This window comes from Leopardus geoffroyi, chromosome C3 (assembly GCF_018350155.1).
Source record: "Leopardus geoffroyi isolate Oge1 chromosome C3, O.geoffroyi_Oge1_pat1.0, whole genome shotgun sequence".
NCBI classification, from domain to species: Eukaryota; Metazoa; Chordata; class Mammalia; order Carnivora; family Felidae; genus Leopardus; species Leopardus geoffroyi.
The window spans coordinates 70,809,061-70,831,289 of record NC_059338.1 but is presented as its reverse complement, the minus strand read 5'-3'; the positions used below and the strand labels follow the sequence as shown (position 1 = coordinate 70,831,289).

The following is a 22,229-nucleotide window of genomic DNA, read 5'->3' as shown; positions in this document are numbered from 1 at the left end:
AATTCTCTCTCTCTCTCTCTCTCTCTCTCTCTCTCTCTCTCTCCCCCCCCCCACCCCACTCATGTGCATGCACACATGAGTGTGCGCTCTCTCTCTCTCTTGAAAATTTTTAAAATATTTATTTATTTTTGAGAGAGAGCACAAGTGGGGGAGGTGCAGAGAGAAAGGAGGACAGAGGATCCGAAGAGGGCTCTGTGCTGACAGCACTTAGCCTGTTGTGGGGCTCAAACTCGCTAACGGTGAGATCATGACCTGAGCTGAAGTCGGATGCTCAACCAACTGAGCCACCCATGTGTCCCATGAAAAAAAAATTGTTTTTAATTGGAAGTTGGGAGGAGACAGTAATAAGCACTTTAAATTTTGGAATAAACAAAATGTATTAGTACCATGTAATAAATACCATGAGATCATGTATAATCATGAGATCATGTATAAATGTAATAAATACCGTGAGATCATGACCTGAGCTGAGATCAAGAGACGCTCAAGCGACTGAGCCACCCAGGTGCCCCACATTAGTGGTATTTCTAACAGAAAACCACACCTGGTTAGAGTCCACTTTTCCGGATTATTTGATTCTGATTCTACCAGATCTACCTCTCATCCCCTCGGAGCTATCTTACAGCTCTCTAAATCGTAGATGACCAATAACAATGCAGACATTTCGTTTTCATAGATTTGTGAATAAATGTGGTTCAGTGGAGATTCAATTGCTTTTTTGTGTGTGGAAAATGCCAATCTCCATCTATGTTTAAATTCATTTCAAAAAATGTAAATGTCATAAACACTTTATTTTACAGATTATAAAACTGAATTTTAAAAACAAACAAACAGGGGCACCTGGCTGGCTCAGTTGGTAGAGTGTGTGACTCTTGATCTTAGGGTTGTGAGTTCGAGCCCCATGTTGGCTGTAAAAGTTACTTAAAAATATATTTTAAATAAATAAATAAAAGAAAAAATTCATTTCATCATCTCTTTACTCCACATAAACTTGTGGGTTTTGAATTTCTTTTGAATCTGTAGTCACTTCCTTGTTCTCTCATTAGTTAAGAGTTTAGTAAACCTTTGACACACTGTACTGGTTTTTTAGGAATGATGAAACAGGTGCGCCTGGGTGGCTCAGTCGGTTAAGCATCTGACTTCGGCTCAGGTCATGATCTCACAGCTCCTGGGTTCTAGCCCCACATCGGACTCTGTGCCGACAGCTCAGAGCCTGAATCCTGCTTCGGATTCTGTGTCTCCCTCTCTCTCTGCCCCTCCCCTGCTCGCACTCTGTCTCTCTCTCAAAAATAAAGAAACATTAAACATTAAAAAAAAAAAAAAAAAGGAATGATGAAATAAATCACCACAAACTTGGTGGCTTACAATGACAGAAATTTATTCCATGAGAGTGCTGGAAGCCAGAGACCTGAAATCAAGGTGTTGACAGGGCTGGCTCTTTCTGGATGTTGAGGCAGACCCCGTTCCAAGGCCCTTCCCTGCTTATGGTGTTGCCAGTGATCCTGGGCGTCCCTTGGTTCGTGGCCACATCCCTCTGTCTCCAACTCTGCCTTCACATCGGCTTCTCCCTGTGTCTCAGGTCTCTTTCTCTCTTCTAAAGACACCAGCCACTGGACTTAGAGCCCATCCTCCTCCAGGATGATCTCATCAGGAGAACCTTACCTCAATTACATCCGTAACACCCCTATTTCCAAATAAAGTCCTATCACAAAATGCAGAGGTTAGGACCTGGACCTGTCTTTTGCAGGAACACTGTTCAGTTATCAGATACATGTTCGTTTATGTTTGTGTGAGAGTCATGCTTCTTAGTAAATCCATTAAAAAACAACAACAGTTTTGTAGACTCAAAGGCCTGGGAACACAGGGCTGCTGGGAGATTTGGGAGATGTGCTTGGCATGGGGGACTGACGGACAGCACTGGAGTGGACTGTGTCTGCGGTTTGGGTGGACCAGGAGTAGTGGTCACTTGGTAGAAGGTTTTCTTGTTCCTGGGACCCAGCTGCCTCAGTTTTGGGGAAATAACTTCACATAGCACCACCAGGGGTAGAGCCCCCCATTCAGTCCAGGTGGCTGTGCCTGGGACAGGAGCCCCAGTCAGTACTAGGGTCCTTTGATGTGGCAACAGAACAGAGGTCATTCCTCTGTGAGTCTGGGGAGTGGTAACTGGCTGTCCCTTGTTTCCCAAAAGTGGACAAGAAAGCCCCTCATCCACCTCCACTCCCAGCCCCAGGGCAGGTGGCCCAGGCTTCCTGAGTGTCCATGTCGGAGCTCATGTTGCTACTCTCAGCCTTGCTAGGGTCACTTCTCAGACACCCGGGGAGCATTTCCATATGGGATAACTCCTGGACCTGTTTCATTAAACATTATGGGGTTAGGTGAGGAGGCTGAATGTGGGAAACTGGGAATATTCCAGAAAGCCTGGCCTTGGGAGGGGCTCAAGTTCCACTGTCAGGCCATGGCCTGGACTCCAGGGACGCGGTGGTGAAGACTGTCTTCCTGGCAAGGCAGACAAAACAACAACAACGACAACAACAACAACCGCAAAACAGTGAAGGCAGCTGTCTGTGTTCGGCCAGAGTATGGAGCCCAGCATTTGTCATACTGCGGACAACGGGAACAAGGTGCTTCTGGATAGCCAGCCATGTTGTAGCAGAAGAGACCTGGGGTGGTGTGTCCCGTGGCCGGAGACGCTGGCTTCACCTGGCCCAGGGGTAGCGACAAAAAGCAGGCACCATTGGGCTGGACGGGAAGGAACTACGAGGAGAGGGAGGAACCAGGTGGGAGGAGAGGGGGCCGTGCTGGAGGAAAGGAACAATGTGGGAGGATGGGGAGGAGCTGCCAGGTGGGATCGGCCAACGTGGAGAAAGCTTTCAGGGCAGTCCACGTGACGGTGGGGCTAGCAGGTGTGCAGCAGGGGACACAGGCCCAGGGCGGCCGCTGCAGGACGGCCAGGCAGCTGGAGGCTTTGTCCCCGAGTCCCCGACCTCGAGGGGCGTGGCCGCTGAGAGGAGGTGCCGGGAGGGGGGCGGCGCGAGCTCTGCGCTGAGGCGGCCTTTGGGGAAGCTCCGCTGGGTGGTAGCAGGCTGGGGTACCGGGGAGGCGGGGTTTTGACTGCCTGAGGAGAGAACCCCGAGCGAGTGGGGTTACCCTGGCAGGGGTGAGAGGAGGGAGGAGGAGCACCGGCCCAGGCTCAGAGGGCCTTTGAGGGGAGGGGACGGGGTCCTGCCCTGCCATCCGGGCCGGCTGGCGGGCGGGTGCGGGAGGAAGAAGACTGCCCGTGGGCCTTGCCTGCTCTGTGAGCCCCAATCCCGGCGTGTTGGACTGCCCGCCTTCCCTGACGCCCCGCACACAGCAGGCGCTCCGAGGCATCCCCGGCTTGGGTCCAAGGAACAAGGGCATTGCACGGAACGGATCAAGGAGCTGCCTCGGCAACTCAGTCACAGCCTCATTTTGCAGCGAGGAAAGCGAGCCGCAAAGCAGTTTCACCCTAACCCGTGGCACAGCTGTGCTGAGCTGGCGGGCTGCCCCTCCCCGCCCCACCGGCGGGGCTCCGGCTCTCTGAGCAGCGGCCCCCTGCCCGCCGTGCGCTCCCATCTCCCTCCGGCGTCCGCCCACGCTGTGAGCTCCTGGGGAGCGAGTGCGCAGACCTCCCCGAGCCTCAGCTTCCATCCGGGTGGGAGAAGACCCCCCACTCCCCGTCCCGAGCGGCAGTGAGCCCTGACCCGGGAATTGCCTGTCCGACTGGCCGCCGCCGCCCGGGCCGCTTCCTCCCCGGCCCAGGCGCCTGGCGCTGTCCAAGCCCTAAAGCAAGCTCACGGGCGCCGCCAGGAGGCGCTGCTCCGCCGCGGAGGCCAGCACGCGGGGGCGTGGCCTCGGGCTCCGCCCACCGCCTTCGGGGCGGGGCGCGCGTGCGCCCTGCTCCCCGCCTCGCGGGGACCGCTGGGCCGGAAAACGCGAGTCTGCGGCGAGCGGGAGCCGAGCGGCGGCCTGGAAGATGTGGCGGCCGGTGAGTCGTCCCCCCGCGCGGGCGCCACAGATCCCATCAGTCTCCGTCCGGAGCCCTCGGAGCCACCCCAGAGCTGCCCCGTCCTGGGCGCCGTCAGGGATCCTCACAACCCACCGACACTTCCTCCCCGCCCCGGGAACGTCGCTCCCACCTGTCAGGGAACCTCCCCCCACACCCCCCCCTCCCCAGGACCCTGACCCCCTGCCCGGCAGGGGCCCCCAGGGCTCTCGGGGGCGTCCTTCACATCTCTCAGAGTCCCTGTTCCTCAGGGTAGAAGCCCCTAGGCTGTGTTGGGAGATGCTGGGTACCACCTAGGAGCCCGAGCCCACCGCAGAGCCCTCTCCTCTCGCCGGAAGCACGTGTGCTGGGTTAGGGACCCGCCTCGGAGACAACCTCTAAACCGTATCCCCTCGTGGACACCGCTGTCCAGAGACACACCTTTTCCCAGGGCAGTCTGCCCTGGCTTCCTGGACTGATGGACACCCTTCCTACCCCTCACTGCTTCATCTCTGCCGGAATCCCAGACCGGAGTCCCCGTCTTTCCTTCTGCCTGCTCCCCTGGGAACCCTGCCCCTGGCCACCAAGCCACCTGAGACCGTCCTGAGCTGACGCCTGCCCCCGGCTTGTGAGGAGATGAGAGGACTCTGGGGAGTGTGGGGGCCGCGGTGTCTCCGGTGGTCTGACAGCGTCCCTGGCTCGGAGGCGGTCTGTCCCCCACCCCCACCCAGACTTCCGCCTGGCCCTCAGCTGTCCTGCCATCGCGGTAGCTACTCGAGTTCTTGTCTTGGTTGGGCCTCCCATTGTGTTGTATCTGCAGTTAGGACGGGCATCGTTTAAACCGGCTGTCACGATCACTGACCCAGGTCCTAGCCACGGCCTCCCCAGGGATCTGGGCTTTTCGTCAGAGGACTTAGAGCTGAAGACACCTTCACCTTGGAGCTTTGCGCAGAGCTTGTGTTCGTCCAGTGAGCCTAGCCGTGTCGGCGTCGTGCCTTGCCAGGAGTAGCTGCCCGGCACAGGCGTTGTAGTCTGAGGTGGAACAGGGCTAGTCCGAGTCAGGCAGAGAGACGCCGAGTGGGCCTGGGCACAGCACTTTACAGCTTACAGAGCTTCTGCACATAGTCGGGTCACTTAATCCGGCAGCCTAAGGAGCAGGCAGGCAGGCGTTAGCTTCTGATCAGGGGCTGCTCACAGCCGCCAAGTGGAGCAGAGCCCATTCAGCTTCTGGGTCCTGACTGGTGCCAAGAGGCCACAGACCCTTGGAAAAGAAAGGGCAGGCTGTTTGTGGCCCTCAGAGCCCTCTCCAGTCTCACTTCCTACCCACGGGAACACTGCTGTGCCTTGGTTTCCTCCCTGCTGGAAAGTGCCCGGGTTCTCGTCACCTCTAGTTGTTCTGTTTTAGGGCCTCATTGCAAGGTTCAGCAGTTGCTTCTTAGCGCTTTGGGCTGGGTCGCCTGCAGTGACCTTTCATCTGCTAATCTGCTCTGTCTGATCGACAGGGTGCTAGAAAAACCGGCACCTCCGCTTGTCTTTGACTTTGGAGTATCTGTTTGATTCTCACTACTGAGAGCTTTTTGTTGTTGTTGCTACTTTATAGGTTGTTAGCTGAGTTCCAGATGAACACTGTGTCTGCAGGCAGGCTGTGCACACGCTCTAAGAAAGCATGAGAGGCTGGGGTAGAGGAAGCCCCGTTCAGCTCATGCAAACTGGAAGGCTCTGAAGTGGTGGCCGTTGAGACACGCGTGCGCCAGGACTGTCCCAGGCAAGCCAGGGCATGTGGCCGTCCTGGTGAGAAGGCCTGGTGTGTGGGGGGGATATTCTGGGGAGCCGCAGCTCTCTCTCTTCCTGTTTGCTGGTGTGTCCTGGTGCCCAAGCTCTGGGTGGTTTGGGTTATATGTGGTGAGGTGGCAGTTGTCCTGGGCTGCTTCCTCGAAGATCTGGCTGCAGATTCTGCCCTGTGTTTATAGCCACATGACTTCTTTGGGCCTTGGGGATGTCTCTTGGGTGATGGGGATAGTTTGAGGAGCACTGGGCATCCCAGACTGGAGGGAGCCAGGTTCTGGAATGTGCCTGTGGACCCTGGTGGGGGCTCTGGAGTTGTCAGCATGAGGCCTCTTCCTTGAAGTCCTGTCCAGAGCTGGGCTGCTGTCATCTCTTACCTGACTGTGCATATTGCTCACCTAGCATCCAAGGCTGGGCCATGTGGGGGTGCTAGTTCGTTCTGTGCTTAGTACCGTTTGTCTCAGTTCAACAAGCCTTCCTCGAGTTCCTGCTTTATCTAACAGGCACTGCACTAGGTCCTAGAAGCACAGAGATGATGGAGAGGTGAGCCCTGCACAGTCTGGTGGGGGGCAGAGACTATAAGCTAACAGTCACACTCCAGTGTGACAAGGACAGCGGGAGAGGTGTGTGCAAGGTGCAGAGGCGGATGGGGGGATGACAGACAGGACTGATGAATTCAGGGTCTGGCAAAGGGTGTTCCAGGCAGAATAGCAGCCTGGACAAAGGCCTGGGCCTGGTGCTGCGTGGGCTGTTTGGGGTCCACCAGAGGGATCTTTGTTATGGGAAGGTGACTGAGGGGTCACTCCTGCTGCAGCGGCATCTAAGAAAACAGAAAACTGTTACTGGGGACTATGGCCAGGGCTGTTACCTTTCTGGCCTCCCCCACCCTGAAGCTTGGGGTGCAGCCAGGGCCTTGTGCTTTAGTAATAAATGTGTTATTTATTACTATGTGCTCAGTAATAAAAGATAATTCAGATTTAGCATTCTCCTCCATGAAAGAACACGAGCGTGGCCCCTCCCGCTCAGCGCTCACAGGGCCATCCGGAGGGTCTGGGCTTCTGGGGAGTCTGGGGTCAGCCCCTGGTCTTCAGGCAGCCACGCCTGGTGCTGGCAGGCTGCATTCCCGGCCAGCCCTTGCTTCAGCCTCCGAGTCGTGAGGCCTTTTGCTCTGTTCCTCCAGTTCATTGGCTGGAATAGCTCCCTGATCATTCCCTTCCCTTCTGAAAGCTGATGTCTCAGAATAATCATTGTCCATCGGCTTCGGGCGTTTTCCTGCTTCGCCTGCAGTGGTGCAGCCTCTGAACCAATGAACCCATCGGAACTCTTCTGCCCTCTCACTTTGCTCATACCCTTCTCCAGTTAACTAAAGCATTTCTGCATATTCTGTATATAACCGATCTCCAAGTTTTACATATGTTGGAAATAGTCTCTCTCATCTTCTTGGCTAACCGCTTTTCTTCCTTGTGAAAAAGCAGTAAGAGGCTGATGATCTTTTAATATAAGTAGTTCACTTTAATCTAGTAGGTATGTCCTTCTTCATGTTAGGTGGTGTGGGCTTGTGGGGACAAGGCTGTTGGCAGGAGAGTAAGGGCATGGGGACCCACAGGTGGCATGGCACAGGAAGGCTGTGGAGAGTAGCTTCTCCTTAACCCCAGCGTGACCTCAGCATGCCCATCTGCCTGGCCTGTCGTGTGGGCTGGGCACTGTGCAGAGTGCTTTGCAAATGTCAGTTCACTTGTCCTGTACGTTAATAGTACAGTGGTCCTTGCTTTACAGATGGGGAAACTAAGGTACAGAGAGGGAAGTAACTTACCCACACACACTGCACAGATAGCATTTGCCAGAGCCTGCATCCCAGTTAACAGGCTCAGAAGTCTGGGTTCATAGTCTGCCCCAGCTCCTCAGCCTTGGCTCCGCCTGAGTCTCTAGGGCAGGGTCACCCTGGGCACTGGGTGGTGTCGAGCAGTGTCCCTGGCCTCCACCCATTCAATACCGAGAGCACCCCTTTCCCCAGGTTGTGGCAGCTAAGAGTGTCTCCAAACAGTGCCAGACGTCCTGGGCACACAGTCTCCCCCGGTGAGTACCCCTGCCCTGCACCAGCTGCTTCATCTTCAAAATGCCACCTTCCTCAGACGCGGAGAAAGGGGAACTCTTGTACACTATTGGTGGGAATGCAAACTGGTGTAGCCGCTGCGGAAAACAGTGTGGAGGTTCCTCAGAAAGTTAAAAATAGAACCACCCTCCCGTCCAGTAATTGCACTACTAGCTATTTTCCCTCCAAAATACAGAAACACTAATTCACAGGGACACATACACCCTGGTGTTTATTGCAGCGTATTTGCAGTAGCCAAGATACGGGAGCAGTTGTAGTGTCCACCGACTGATGACTGGATAAAGAAGATGTGCGCACGCGCGAACACACACACACACACACACACACACACACACCAGAATATTACTCAGCCATAAAAAGGAATGGAATCTTGCCATGTGCAACAACACGGATAGAGCCAGAGAGTAATAATGCTAAACAAAGTCAGTCAGTCAGAGGAAGACATACTGTGTGATTTCACTCACGTGGAATTTAAGAAACAGAACAAATACAAGGGGGAAACAGACAAACCAAAATATAGACTCTGCACTCCGGAGAACACACTGCTGGCCACCAGAGGGGGTGAGGGATGGGTGAAGCAGTGCACTTGGGATGAGCACCGGGTGGCCTATGGAGGTGCCGAGTCATATCCTACACCTGAAGCTGATCGACCTGGTGTGTTAACTATACTGAAACTAAAATAAACTTTAAAAAATGCATGACAATAACATAAAATTCAGGAAGGTTAAAAATAGAATTGAAAGTGTATAAAAGTATTTGCATTTGGAGGAGGTGGTAAAAGTATTTGTGACTATATTTCAAATAGAGAATTCATAGTTTAGTCATTTGTGTTAACTACACAAAGCTTTGTAAGTGATTGCAACAAACTAAAAGTTTATAAAGGAAATGATAGAATAATGAAAAAGGTAAAAAGTTAAGTCAAAAAAACAAAAACAGGGGCCCTTGGGTGGCTCAGTTGGCTGAGCATCTGACTTTGAGATCAGGGCATAATCTCAAGGTTTGTGAGTTCGAGCCCCGCATCAGATCCTCTGTCTCCCTCTTTTTGCCCCTCCCCTGCTTGCAAGCATGTGTGCTCGCGCTCTCTCTCTCAAAAATAAATAAACATTTAAAAAATAAATTTAAAAAAAAAACACAAAAACAATGCCACCTTCCTGGCTGGGACTTGGAGCATCATAGCAGCTTTGATCATGAGAAAGTTTAAGTATAGGGACACACTCTGACAGAACGCTGCCACATCGTTAATTGTCCAGTTACTGGCCACCTAGATCCACCCATTTTTAATATCCTGCCCTAGTTGTTCTTATTTTTGTTTGAAATTGTGTATTTTGTTGTCACTGGACCATTTGAAAGGAGGTTGCAGATATAAACAGTCTCTAAACATTCCAGTGTGCATGCCCTCAACAAGAACATTCTCGCTTAATCGTGCCTAAAGATGTGAACAATAATCCTGTAATGTCTGTCCATATTCTGACTTGCTCATTTTCCCAGAAATGTGTTTGCAGGTGCCTTTTTTTAGCCTGAAGTGCGTCGTCGCGGTATCATGTCTATTTAGCCTCTCGATCTAGAAGTCTTCCCGCTTTTTTTTCTTGTGACTTTTTTTTTTAACTTCTTGTTATAAAAACTGGAAAATATTTACAGAAGTAGAGATAATGAATAAATGGCTGTGCCCAGCACCAGTATTCCCAAGTCATGGGTCCTAATGACTTTCTGAAGAGAGCAGGCTGTTTACAGAATGTCCCACAGCCTGGATCTACTTGTTGGGTGTGCTCAGGATCACTGATACTGAGTGCTGAGCTCCAGTGGCTGGCAGCTGGTGGCTGTCGTCAGTTCTTGCTTGGTGGGCTTGTTCTTACTCAGTGGGCTCACTGTCTTCCAGAGATCAGATTCCTAGCACAGCTCTCGCTGGCCAGAATTTCAGGCAGCTGTCGAGTGACAGCATCGCGACACTCCCAGGCTCTCAGGCACCAGCCTTGGGCCATCTTGCCAGTCCCTCGCACTTGTCTTGAATCCACTTGGCTCCGTCACCCAGCCCCCTCCTCATGGGCTGACCTCCCCAGCACATCGTCCATTCCCTGCAGGAAAACCCCCAGGGCCCCTTGGGGTACCCTGCCTGGCCCCAGCTCACGTTGCTCCCCAGTCTGGTCTTTTCGGGCAGCAGCCCCCCTCCCCGCTGCACCTGTGAGCATACAGTGTCTCCACGCGGACCTCTCCTCCCCAGAAGTGCCCTGTGCTCTCCTGGCTTCAGGCCTTCCCTGAACCCACATCCTCTGCATAGAAGACCGTCTTTGGTGTCCACGTTGAAGTCCCACTTGCTGCCAGGTCATGGATCCTCCCTCCCTATGCCCTCACACTGTCCTTGTGACTTCTAGGCTTTGTCTACATTTGTCTGAGGTCCCTGGTCACATGCAGGATCCAGTGTCATCCTGGGCATCTCTGGCAGGGTTTGTTTGATGCGTATGTGTGCTAGAAGATGCGGGATCAGGTGAGGCGTACGATATCCGAAAACCTTGAAGGGAACAGGCGGGGGCCGGACGGAGCCTGGACAGAGGTGCGTCTGAGGGGAGTGTGCAGTCTGGGTGTGACAAACAAGGTGGGAGACTCTGGCGGGAACCACACATCCTGCAGGTACATACTAGTGTTCAGAGCAGCTGTCCCCCAGATGTCTGAGCTCACAGACGCCCATTCTCTGGGCTTCCTCCTCTGGTGAGCCTCAGCGTGGCCAAATCAGGTCACGTGGGCTGGAGGGCGGTGGGGGGGGTGGGGTGCCCTGAGGGCGGTGGGGGCGCCAGGCCATGCTGTCCCTTGCACAGAAAGCCTAGGGACTCTGCCTGCCCCCGTCCTTCTGCCTGTGGCCGCCTTTCTGGCCTCTGTGGGGTTTCCTTGGGCATCTGCACTCACTGTGTGTGGCCTTGCTGAGCAGAGGTTTTCTGTCAGCCTGCGCTCTCCTCTTGGGACAATAGGTCATGGACCTTTTCCTTTGACTTTTGTGTTGTTTTGCAGTCCTTGAAATTGTCTTCAGGGCTGTGTGCATTGGCCAGAAAATGTTAGGAAAGTCAATTCCTTATTTGGGCCGGGCTTCATGATGATAACGTTAGCATCTGTGCCGTGGGTCATGACTTACTACGCACCACCTTTTCTTCCCTAAAAGGAGAATTTGCAGTTGGGGGATTTGTGGTTGAGGAACTCTTATTTCATAATTAAAATAAGATCGAGAGAGCAAGGCTGTCGGGGCAGGAGAGCCATGAGGTTTCCATGGCCACTGGAGTAGCGGCGCCCCAGGCAGTCCCCACACTCTTTCTGGTTCGGTGCATCTGCCCCGCTCCGGGTCCCTGCTTCTGGGTCCTAGCACGTGCTCTCAGAACAACTTTTTCCTGCTTCTGGTCTTCCACCTGAGAGTCTGACATCTGTCTTCCTCCCTCCGTCCATCCCTCCCTCCCTCCCTCCCTTCCTTCCTTTCTTCCTTTCCTTTATTTATTTATTTTGAGAGAGAGAGGCAGAGGCAGAGAGAGAAGGGATGGGGGAGAGAGAATCCCAAGCAGGCTCCACGCTGTCAGCACAGAGCCCCATGCGGGCCCGAACCCACGAACTGCAAGATCATGACCTGAGCTTAAACTAAGAGTCGGATGCTTAACCGACTGAGCTACCCAGGTACCCCCTGACATCTTTCTGATTGTGTGATGAAGCATTATTGATCTTTCCTTTAGAAATTAAGAATGACTTCCTGAGGCTGCTGGTCAGTGGGCAAACAGCAGAAAAAGAGTAAATCACAGGTCGCAGGGCCCCAGTGGAGTGTCAGGCAGGGACTGAGGGGTGTCAGAGGCGGGGATGTCTCTAGTGACCTGTCGAGGTGCAGACTGTGTGTAGCCTTTCCTTGTCTCCTGTGATTCCCGGATCTTGGCCTTACTCGCAGGAGATGGGATGGTCTTTGCCTTCCTGAGTCAGACATGCAGGCTGGGCCCCGCGCACAGGGCCCGGCAATGCTGACTTGCTTCGATGGCATATTTGGGTACCGGAAGGCACAGGTGCCCCTCAGATCCAGGCCTGGGAATGCCGGGGCAGCAGGAAGCTGGAGGGCGAGTTCTTGCCGCGTCTGACCCCTTGCCGCTCACTCACCCTGCAGGCCCAGCTCTGCCGCGTCCACTCTGCCCTGCTGCAGAGCGGGCAGAAGCCCTGCCCGTCCCCTGCCACCTTCTTCAGGAGAAGCCTCGGGGTCCTGCCTGCAAGGTGGTGAGTTCTCCGCAGCCACAGGTGCCCTTGAGGGCGCGTGCTTCTTGCCAGGCAGGGAGGGAAGACCTGTCTTGTGTGGCCCAAGGCTGGGGTTCTCTGCTTCCACCCCAAGACAGATCGTTTGCTCTTTGGTGAGGTGGCTTGGAACCCCCACCGCCAGGGCCCAGAGTTCTTGGGGCAGGACTCCCGGCTAGCGGCGGCCAATAGACCACAGCTAGAGCTGTGTGCTCTGAGAAGACAGAATGACTGGTCCAGGCCGGTGCAGGAGGGCGGGAGTGCCGTGGATGGGGCCACAGCCAGGGGTGGAAGCAGCAAGAAATGTGGGTGAGGGGGTTCCAGGCCTGGGGCCCGTGGGTGGGGTGGGGCAGCATTGAGGGGTGGTGTCAGGAGGCCGGATCCGGGCCTGGTGGAGCTGCTGCTTGGTGACCTTGGGGCAGACGTGTGACTGGATGCTGGGCTCCTGGCGGCCTCGCACCGTAGTAACCGTCACCTGTGCGTGTTGCCCCACGCTGCTGTCTGATGCTCTGCCATCTGGTTGGGCCGTCGTGGAGGTGACGGGCTATAGCTCCGTACGGCACAGGAGGCCCCGGTCCTGCGAGGGTCACAGCTCTGTCTGCGAGCTGCTTCCCATGTAGCCAAGGGGCCCCATCCTGTGCTCAGCGGCCCCTCGGAGCCTGGCGTCCAAGGTGACCGGGAACACTCGAGTGTCCACGTGGGCACCTGGAACCCGTGTTAGCTGCAGAGCCAGGCCCCGGTGGGCAGGGGCAGGAGCGAAGTAACCTGAGCCATGTACCTGTCTCCCTCCAGGTCCCTGAGACCCCGGCCCCTGTGGAGGAAGGCGCTGTCTGCCACGGTGATGGGGGTACCCCTGCTTCTTGGGATCCGCTATTTCACCGCAGAGCCTCAGGAGAAGAGAAGGATGAGGCTTGTAGTGGACGGTGTCGGGCGCTTCAGCAGGTAAAAGGGGCTGGGGGCGGCGCGGTTCCTCCCCGGCGCAGCCCCGTCCCGACACGACACGTGTGGGCTTGAGCTGGGGCCAGGAAGGGTTGGGGTTCCGCTTGGTGCTTTCAGGCTGCCTTCCAGGCGCCCTCGTGCTGCCGGCTGAGCACCGCAGGGTCCACGTGGGCGAAGTGCCGGTGAGCCGCCCACACGGGCCACACCTCTGCAGACCCTTCAGATCAGCTTTGACCAGTTGGCGGGGGGAGAGCTGGTGCCTCCCCTGCCTCAGCCTTCTGCCAGCTGGTGGGCAGACGGGCTGCTGCCACTACCGCCTCCTCCCCTCCTCCTCCCCCTTCTCGCCCCCACTCCTCCCCCTCCCTCCTCTCGCCCCTCTCATCCTCTCCCTCCTCCTCCCCCTCTTCCCCCTCTTGTCCTCTCCCTCCTCCTCCCCCTCCTCGCCCCCACGGAAAGCTGGCATCCAGAGAGGATTGGGGCTCCGAGAGGAGGGCTGTTATGCCTCCTCTACTCCCATTGGACTGGACTAGAGATGGACTGTGTCTGGTCGTTAATATCAAGGGTGCCTTAAACTAAAGGCCCTTTTCATGCTCCCTTATGTCTCAGTGCAAGATTCTTAGAGGGAGGCAGTAAGGGTGATCTTCCTGTTGGAGCACCGTCGACATTTCTGCTGTTGGTCAGATCCAGGAGTTCCTACAGCCAGAAGTCCTGACAAGCAGCTCTTGGCGTTGAGTGAAACCTCCTCCTTCTAGCGAAACCCACTGTCGGGCTGGGCCGGGGGTGCACGTGATTGCTCAGCAGAGCGGCTCACAGGAGACCTTGGTCAAGGAGACTGCAGGGTCGGGGTGTGGGGGTGGTCCTGCTCTGCCAGCTCTGAGCACCTACAGCCTCTCAAACCTGGGTCATTTCTCAAGGGAAGGCTTAGGACTGCTAAGGCCTTCAGCACTTAGCCAGAAACTTCTCTGAGGTTTATGCTAATGGAGGCCATAGATGGCTGGATAGCTGAATGCTTGACCACTTCCTGCTGTGAGGACACAAACCCATCACTTCTTAGCTCACTGATGGCTGTCTCCCTAGGTGGTCAGGTTTGCTCGAGGGCAGCTTCTGGGCCATGACGTCTCTGTCCTGCAGGGTTGCACAGTCTCCACAGCCCTCAGGTTGACGAGGGCAGGCCCGGAGTCTTGTCTCCTGTGAGCCTCCGCCACGTGGGACTGTGCAGGACTGTTGGGGACTGTCCCCATGCAGCCTGGTTCTGAAATGCACACTCAGCAGGTCTGGGCTTGTCTCACCTTCTGCCTCTCATGTGCTGTTATTTCCCAGCATCAGGTGCCCCGTCAGCAGGCTTGGCATGCCTGCCTTCTCTGCTTCCTTCCTGAGAAAATGTAATTTTACAGGGGCGCGTGGGTGGTGCAGTCGGTTAAGCGTCCGACTTCGGCTCAGGTCATGATTTCACGATTCGTGAATTCGAGCCCCATGTTGGGCTCTGTGCTGACAGCTCAGAGCCTGGAGCCTTCTTCAGATTCTGTGTCTCCTTCTCTCTGCTCCTCCCCTGCTCACGCTCTCTCTCTCTTTCACAAAAAAAAAAAAGTTAAACTTTTAAAATGAAAATGTAATTTTTTACAGCTTGCTTTCTGAGGCTGAGCTGGGATTAGAGGGAGGGGAGCTGTCCTTGTCAGCTGTAAGCCCCAGCAGTTGCTAGGAGAGGCAGGCTGGGCACAGGGTGACCACAGGGCCTCTGGAGTACGGGGCACTGTGTACTCGGGAGCCACGGACGGAGCACAGGCCAGGAGCAGGTCAGGACCGGCTCAGCACCAGGAGAGTCGGGGGCTTGTTCTGGTGCAGAGAGCAGAGATCAGAACATGTCGTACATGTGTGAGGACTCAAAGACGGGGATGGTGGAAAGTTCACACCAAGGCCTTGGTTTCTTATCCCACCCCTTACTTAATTTTAACTTTTCAGAAACTTTTGGGCTTTCCTTTTTTGGATACAATTTCAAATGTCCAGAAAAGTTGTAAGAATAATACAAAAGAACTTTTTTTTTTTTTCCTTGAAACATCTGCAAATAAGTTGTCAGTGTGCTCCATTATCCCTGAAACCTTGAGTGTATTTCCTAAACAAGGACATTCTCCATAAGCACAGTCAGGAAGCTGATACGTTATAAGCCTCTAACCACCTTAGCTCATTCACATGTATGGCAATAACCTTTTTAGCACAAGGATCCCATGCTAGGCCCATCTCTAATCTCCTGCGGTCTGGAACATTCCCCCTTGTCTCTTTCGCTCTTTTTTTTTTAAAGTTGATTTATTTATTTTGAGACAGAGAGAGGCAGAGGGAGAGAGAGAATACCAAGCAGGCTCTACACTAACAGTGTGGAGCCCGATGTGGGGCTCAAACCCACAAACCGCAAGATAATGACCTGAGCCAAAATGAAGAGTTGTATGCTTAACCGACTGAGCCAACCAGGCGCTCCTCTCCTTGGCTGTTATGGCTAAACTTGAGGTCAAGCATGGTCCCCCAGACCCCCATGTGTGCCTAGGGCTGTCCTCAGGGATCCCCATAGACAGTTTCGATAGTTCCTTAGGACAAATCACAGAACTCAGGAAAGTTCTGGCCTCTGGATTATGTTGTTATCAAAGCAAAAAAGATACAAATTAGGATGAGCCCAAGGAAGAGATGGACAGAGTAAGGTCCAGGAGAGTCCCAAACTCAGAGCTCCCATGTCCTCAGTGACACGTTACACCCCACTCCTGCCCTGTTGTTGTGTGACCGTGCATTTGGGTATTCCCTGAGCTTCGGCAAGCAGTTTCTAGTGGAGTTTCATTACATAGGAACAATTGAATCATTGGCCTCCTGATTGAACTCAGGGTCCAGTCTCCCTCCCCTCCCCATCTGGGCTGATATCTTGGCTCAGAGCCCCCAAAATTCTAGTCACATGGTTGATCTTTCTAGAGATCTGAGCTCTTCGTTAGCATGAACCATCCTGGCCCATCATGAATCAGACTCTCCTGTCACTCAGGAAATCCCACGGTTTTAGAGGCCCCCTGCCAGGAGCTAGGGGCAAAGGCCAGGCAGGCCCTTCTGAATAAAGCTAATTCTTCATTATACAGTGACCTTGACACATCTGGAGGCTTATAGGCCGGTAATGTACAACAGGGGTCAGCAAACTGTGGCCAAAAGTGGCTGCTGCGTGTTTTATAAATCAAGCTTTCTTGGAACCGTAGTCACGTCTATTGTGTACATGTTGCCTGCGGCTGCTTTCACTACAACAGCAGAGTGGAGACCGTGTGGCTCATAAAACCCAAAATACTAACTCTGTAAAGAAAAGTTTTGCTGACCCCTTTTGTAGAAGGCCTGTCTGGTTGGGTTTGTCTGATGCGTGCTCACAGCTGGATTCAGTTGGTGCGTTTGGGCAGGAACAGCACGGAAATGACACCGTTCGGCACCTGTCAGGTGTCATGTGGTTTCAGTGCGTCCCAGTGAGCTTTGCTGTTTGGTTCCTGGTCTTTGCGTCATGTCGATGTCTGTTCCTGCCGCCCCTTGCCCACCGGCTCAGGGCTCCCGGGGCGCCTCGGCCCACCAGCTCAGGGCTCCCGGAGCATCTCAGGTGAATTCATTCTTATGTGTTCGCCAGATGGTGTTTTTTTCTAATTCAGTCTTTCCACGTTTGTTGTCATTGTACTGTAAGAAAAAAATTTCTCTTTTCCCCATTTATTCGTGTCAGTCTGGACTCATGGATTTTTTATTCTGTGGGTCGCTCTCTGTTGACATCACTGTGGATTTTTTTGTTGCCTACTGCTCCGGGATTGGCTGGTGGGAGCCCCTTCAACCTGGCCTTTGCGATCCTTTTTTTTCTACCCCCCCCTCCAAGTTTTTATCTAAATTCCAATGAGCTAACATAGTGTACTATTTGTTTCAGGTGTACATCCTTCCTTCTATCTCCAACATTTTATAGTAAACACTTAAAACAGTAGAATTGGAGACACTATGCAGTGAATGTAGATTTTGCCATTAACATCTCAGCTTTTTATTTTCTTTTCTCCCATCAATTCCTACCCCTGAATCCTTTTGGCATGTCTCCATTTCTGGAGCATTTGGTTCCTCCTTTTGCACTGAGATACTCCAGGCTCATCTTATTCTTTCCCAGGCCTGGAGTCAGCTTCTCTCCAAGGGAGTGGGAGAAGGGTCTTAAGGATGATGTAGACGTTGGGTGTGTGTGCTCCCAGGCCCTCCCAGACTAGCGCTGGGGGCCGTTAGGGCACGTGAATGTGTGCACGCGCGCGTACTTAGGTGTGTTTGTTTCCTGCCAAACCTTGCTTTCACACAGATACTTCCCCACAGGGACCTTTCTCATTCTCTCCCTTTCTATATCTGTGACGCCCTTCTCCAACTGGGAGAATCCTGGCTTCCCTGTCTTTAATTTAGTGGCTTATTCGATCAGTCACCTTGCGTGAAGCAGTTACCCAGCCGCCCCCCCCCCCCCCCCCCTTTGCAGACCTTGCATTGGCTTTTGGACTGAATTATTCAGGGAGGGAAGCCCTCTCCCCTGCGTCTGTGGAGCTCAGAGAAATCCTGTGTCCTTGCTCACCCTGCCAACCATGCATTCCCTTCTTCACAGGCAATCCTGTTTGTTTCCTGTTTCGGGCTGGGGGGTGAGTGGGGCAGAGCTGGTCTACAGGGGACAGTCTGGAAGGCACGGGGCATGGGCTGAACTCAGACGCTGCTCTACGTGACTGCTGGGAGCAGCGTGTACTGCAGCAAGGAAGCAAACCTACCCAGGATCTAGCAGCCTATTCCTTCCTGCCTTTTAATTCCGACCCTTCTGTGGCAGAGGTGACCGAGAGGCAGGGAGGTAGAGGTTTGGCTTGACCAGTGGCCTCAGGTCCTCTCAGGGCTTTTTCCTGAAGAACAGGAGCCCCACACCCCACTCAAAGATCTGAGGGTCTGTGGTCTGTGACGCCAGAGGCCTGGACTCAGCCCTGGTTTTTTTCCCTCTCCAGACCCAGGGTCCCTGTCCATAGCCTGGAGGGCGGGGAGCGAGTACCCTCGCTGTCATAAGGAGGGGCCTGGGCCCCCAGGACAGCTCCGTGGAGCTGTCCGGGGACATGTGGAGAGTGCCTGGGGGGCTGGCAGAGCCCAGTCCGGGAAGGGAGGCTGAGTACAGAGGCAGGGCCAGGAGTACGGAGGGGCCTGGAGCCAGGTCACATCTGCACATAGGAGCTGGTGACAGCAGCCAGCTGGCCGGCCATCACTGCTGCACCAGTTCTTAGGTGCTGTGAAAGAATGAGAAAGAAGCCATGCCTGACTGGTAGGGCGCGAGCCGTCCCCAGACATCCTGGATGCTCGCTGATGCGCGTTCAGGGACAGGGGTTGCATGGACGCGGGCTGCCCATTGTGCAGACCAGGAACGGAGACCGCCCTGCCGGCAATGCTGTCCGGGAGCAAGGAGGCTAGACCAGAGCCCGTCCTCTGTGTCCTGGTCCGGCCTGTGATCCCCACAGCCCCTGCCACGTGCTCACTTTGGTCTGGTGGGCTAGTGGGGGGTCTGAGGCCCAGTGCCTGCCAAGGGCTGAGGACAGCCTGTGCCCACAGGTCTCTGAGGGTCGGCCTCCAGATCTCCCTCGACTACTGGTGGTGTGCAAACGTCGTCCTGCGAGGGGTGGAAGAGGTTTGTCCCCGTGTCCTGGCCACGGTGGGGGGAGGGCCAGGGGAAGGGGACAGGCCAGATGGAGGTAGGTGTTGGGGGCACTAAGGAGGCGCCTGCCTGCCCCCAATCCCTTCCCTCCATGCCTGTGGTCAGAACAGCCCTGGGTACTTGGAGGTGATGTCTGCATGTCACCAGCGGGCGGCTGACGCGCTGGTGGCCGGGGCCATCAGCAACGGGGGCCTCTACGTGAAGCTGGGCCAGGGGCTGTGCTCCTTCAACCACCTGCTGCCCCCGGAGTATATCAGGACCCTGCGTGTGCTGGAGGACAGGGCCCTCACCCGCGGCTTCCGGGAGGTGAGCCCTACTCTTGGGCTGGGAGCTGGGGGCCTTGCAGCGGCCCCCACGCTGCTCCAAGAAGCCTCTCCTGCCAGGTGGATGAGCTGTTCCTTGAAGACTTCCAGGCCCTACCCCACAAGCTCTTCCAGGAGTTTGACTACCAGCCGATCGCTGCTGCGAGCCTGGCCCAGGTGCACCGAGCCAAGCTGCACGACGGCACGGCCGTGGCTGTGAAGGTATTGGCGGGGGGGGGGCCGCTCCACGGCGGGCTCTGGGGCTGTGGTGGTGGCGGCCCTGGGTCCTCCCTGCAGCCTTGCCTGACGCAGGTGCAGTACATCGATCTGCGGGACCGCTTTGACGGCGACATCCACACTCTGGAGCTCCTGCTCCAGCTCATCGAGTTCATGCACCCCAGCTTCGGCTTCAGCTGGGTCCTCCAGGTAACCGCTGCCCAGAGGCAGGCTCGAGCAGTGTCTGCACGTGTGTGCTGGGGGTGGGCTGGTCCCTGACCTGGACCCCCAGCTGCCCATGTGGCCCCCAGGACCTGAAGGGCACCCTGGCCCAGGAGCTGGACTTCGAGAACGAGGGCCGAAACGCTGAGCGCTGTGCACAGGAGCTGCAGCACTTCCGCTATATCGTGGTCCCCCGCGTGTACTGGGACAAGTCCAGCAAGGTGGGCTGGGCCTCCTCCTGGGTGGGAACGTATGGGCCTGCTGAGCTCAGCCACTTGCTCTCTCCCAGCGTGTGCTGACAGCTGAATTCTGTGAAGGCTGCAAGGTCAACGATGTGGAGGCCATCAAGACCATGGGGCTGGCAGTGAAGGACGTGAGTGCCGTGCGCGTCGGCGCGTGGATGTGGGAGGGGTGTGTGGGCGCCCTGAGCACAGGGCCATGGTGGCGTAGTCCTGTTCTCTCTCCAGATAGCAGAGAAGCTCATTCAGACTTTTGCTGAGCAGATATTTTACACAGGCTTCATCCACTCTGACCCCCACCCTGGCAATGGTAGGAAGAGCCCCCACCCCGGGGTGAGGGTGGGGGGCCAGGGGTAGGGGGGCGAGAGCCAATGTGCTGTGTCCCTAGTTCTGGTGCGGAAAGGCCCAGATGGGAAGGCACAGCTGGTGCTGCTGGACCATGGGCTCTACCAGTTTCTGGATGAGAAGTAAGCAGGGGGTGGGGGTTGGGGGGGGGGTGGGGGGGGGCACTGGCCGGGGCGCTCTGGCCTTACTGCTGAGCTCCTCTAGGGACCGGGCAGCCCTGTGCCAGCTGTGGCGGGCCATCATCCTGAGGGACGATGCGGCAATGAAGACACACGCAGCCACACTTGGGGTGCAAGGTGAGGCTGGGGCGTGCAGGCGTGTGGGCTCGCGGGGCACGCAGGCCTGGCTAACTGTCCCCCCCGCCCCCCCAGACTATATCCTCTTCTCCGAGATGCTCATGCAGCGGCCCGTGCGCCTGGGACAGCTGTGGCGCTCGCACCTGCTGAGCCGCGAGGAGGCAGCCTACATGCAGGCCATGGCGCGAGAGCACTTCACGGACATTGTGCGGGTGCTCAAGGCCCTGCCGCGGTCCATGCTGCTCGTGCTGCGCAACATCAACACCGTGCGCGCCATCACCACCACCCTGGGCGCCCCCGTTGACCGCTACTTCCTCATGGCCAAAAGGTGGGCGCTGGATGGTGATGCCCGGCTGGGGGGGGGGGGGTGTGTGTGGAATGATTGTGCCGGACTGACCGTGTCTCTGGGCAGTGCGGTCAGGGGCTGGAGCCGCCTGGCGGGTGTGGCGTACCAGAGTGTCTACGGTGCCAGCCTCCTGCGCCACATCAAGGTCATCTGGGAGACATTCAAATTTGAAGTGGCCCTAAGGTGAGGGGGTGGGAGGGGGCAGGCTGGGGCAGGCCACCAATACCTGCTCCCCACCAACCTGTGACCCCTCTGCCCTCCCACCCCAGGGTGGAGACCCTATCAATGCGGCTCACTGCCCTCCTGGTTCGGCTGTTGTTCCAGCTGGGCCTCCTGCCGGAGACCCAGGAGCTCTCCCAGTACCTGGAGACCTAGGGAGCCCCAGGGACAGCAGACCTCAGAGCTCACCCAGCGTCCAAGCAACAGATCAGGGTTGAAGGTGCATGTGCCCCAAGACCGGGGGTGCTGAGGCAGCGGTGGCCTGGAGCGGGTGTGGGGGACAACACGGGGCTGTGGCCACAGCCCAGCCGGGAGACCCTGTAATGACCACAAACTCTCTTCAAATCACTCTTTTTCCTCGTGTTTTGTACAAAAAGGGGTGGGGGTGGTGCACGGGGGTGGGTCAAAAGTGGGCGGTGACGCGGTCCGTCTCCAGCAGGTCCTCCAGGATCTGCAGAGAGAGAGGGGCTGGTGAGGGGGTAGGGGGCAGTGGGGAGGGCGGGGCAGGGCAGATGGGGTGGGCTTACGATGTCGGGGGTGGTGCCGATCTTCTTGGCCAGCTCGCCGCGCTCCATGGTGCTGAGGTACAGGTAGCGGTTGAGCAGCTCCCCGTCCAGGACGTTGCGCACCGCGTTCTGCAGGATGCGCCGGTCCACATGCAGCATCCTGGGGAGGCAGGCAGGCAGCAGGGCAGCAGGACAGCAGGATGGGGGGGTGGGGGGGGGGGAGAGGAGTTGGGGGAGGGAGCGGGGCAAACTCACCGGAAGGCCCTGGGGTTGAGGCCGGCGTGGTGGGGCAGCATGGTGGTCAGCGCGTTCTGAAGCATTAGCAGCCGCCGGTAGGTCTTCTCCTGCATGGGCAGTAGCAGCCCGATGCCGCCGTCCAACGTGGCTGCGGGAGGCACGGGGTGAGCCGGGCTGACTGTTCCCTGCCCCGCGCCACACACCTGCCCCCATCTGACCCGGGACTCACCGAACCACGTGATGTGCTTGTTCTCCCACACGACTGACTTCTTGCTTGGTCCCTCGGCAGCCCCCCGGCATGGGGTCCTCCAGAACGTGTTCACGTGGGCGCCCACGTGGAAGTCCGCCCGGCGGAGCAGGCGCATGCCCCCAAAGCTCTCTTTGGCTAAGCCAGAGGGAGCTCAGGTCACTGCCCGCCCAACCCCCAGCCCCACAAAAGGGGAAGAGGGAACACTCACCTTCCGGCAGGTACATGTACACCATGAGGTTGCGGTCACGGTCAGACACTGGGGAGCAGAGCGCCCAGG

General features: G+C 56.2%; 2 protein-coding genes across 6 annotated transcripts in view; one reads left to right on the top strand and one right to left on the bottom strand.

Moving 5' to 3' along the window:
* Positions 1–3,044: 3,044 nt before the first annotated feature.
* ADCK5 (aarF domain containing kinase 5) lies at positions 3,045–21,307 on the top strand. Of its 4 annotated transcripts, XM_045455548.1 has the most exons (15): positions 3,045–4,006; positions 12,022–12,128; positions 12,936–13,085; positions 18,672–18,747; positions 18,880–19,080; positions 19,158–19,298; positions 19,389–19,502; positions 19,604–19,735; positions 19,804–19,887; positions 19,982–20,063; positions 20,142–20,220; positions 20,303–20,394; positions 20,470–20,722; positions 20,807–20,923; positions 21,010–21,307. In XM_045455548.1, exons 1-15 carry the CDS (start codon positions 3,995–3,997, stop codon positions 21,113–21,115), a joined length of 1,746 nt encoding a protein of 581 aa, XP_045311504.1. In that variant the 5' UTR covers positions 3,045–3,994; the 3' UTR covers positions 21,116–21,307. The 4 variants fall into 4 exon arrangements, with proteins under 4 accessions (XP_045311504.1, XP_045311505.1, XP_045311506.1 ...); XM_045455549.1 differs by lacking the exon at positions 18,672–18,747 and having other exon boundaries at positions 3,877–4,006; positions 18,885–19,080; XM_045455550.1 differs by lacking the exon at positions 19,604–19,735 and having other exon boundaries at positions 3,877–4,006.
* The window catches only part of CPSF1 (cleavage and polyadenylation specific factor 1), a 19,071-nt gene continuing 17,986 nt past the window's right edge, over positions 21,145–22,229 (bottom strand). The window contains exons 34-38 of one of the 2 annotated variants that reach the window (XM_045455481.1): positions 22,161–22,208; positions 21,932–22,087; positions 21,721–21,850; positions 21,487–21,625; positions 21,299–21,410 (exon numbers count right to left, since the gene is read on the bottom strand). In XM_045455481.1, the coding sequence (XP_045311437.1) occupies positions 21,363–21,410; positions 21,487–21,625; positions 21,721–21,850; positions 21,932–22,087; positions 22,161–22,208 (521 nt within the window). In that variant the 3' untranslated portion in view covers positions 21,299–21,362. Of the gene's footprint in view, positions 21,411–21,486; positions 21,626–21,720; positions 21,851–21,931; positions 22,209–22,229 lie in introns of both variants that reach the window. The other variant, XM_045455480.1, reaches the window with a different exon arrangement.

What these genes read in the sequence shown, in the direction of transcription:
- ADCK5 (XM_045455547.1), top strand. An exon ending in GGTGTCGGGCGCTTCAGCAG is followed by an intron (nt 13,086 to 18,671) that starts GTAAAAGGGGCT and finishes CTGTGCCCACAG; the next exon opens with GTCTCTGAGGGTCGGCCTCC. An exon ending in TGGGGCTGGCAGTGAAGGAC is followed by an intron (nt 19,888 to 19,981) that starts GTGAGTGCCGTG and finishes TTCTCTCTCCAG; the next exon opens with ATAGCAGAGAAGCTCATTCA.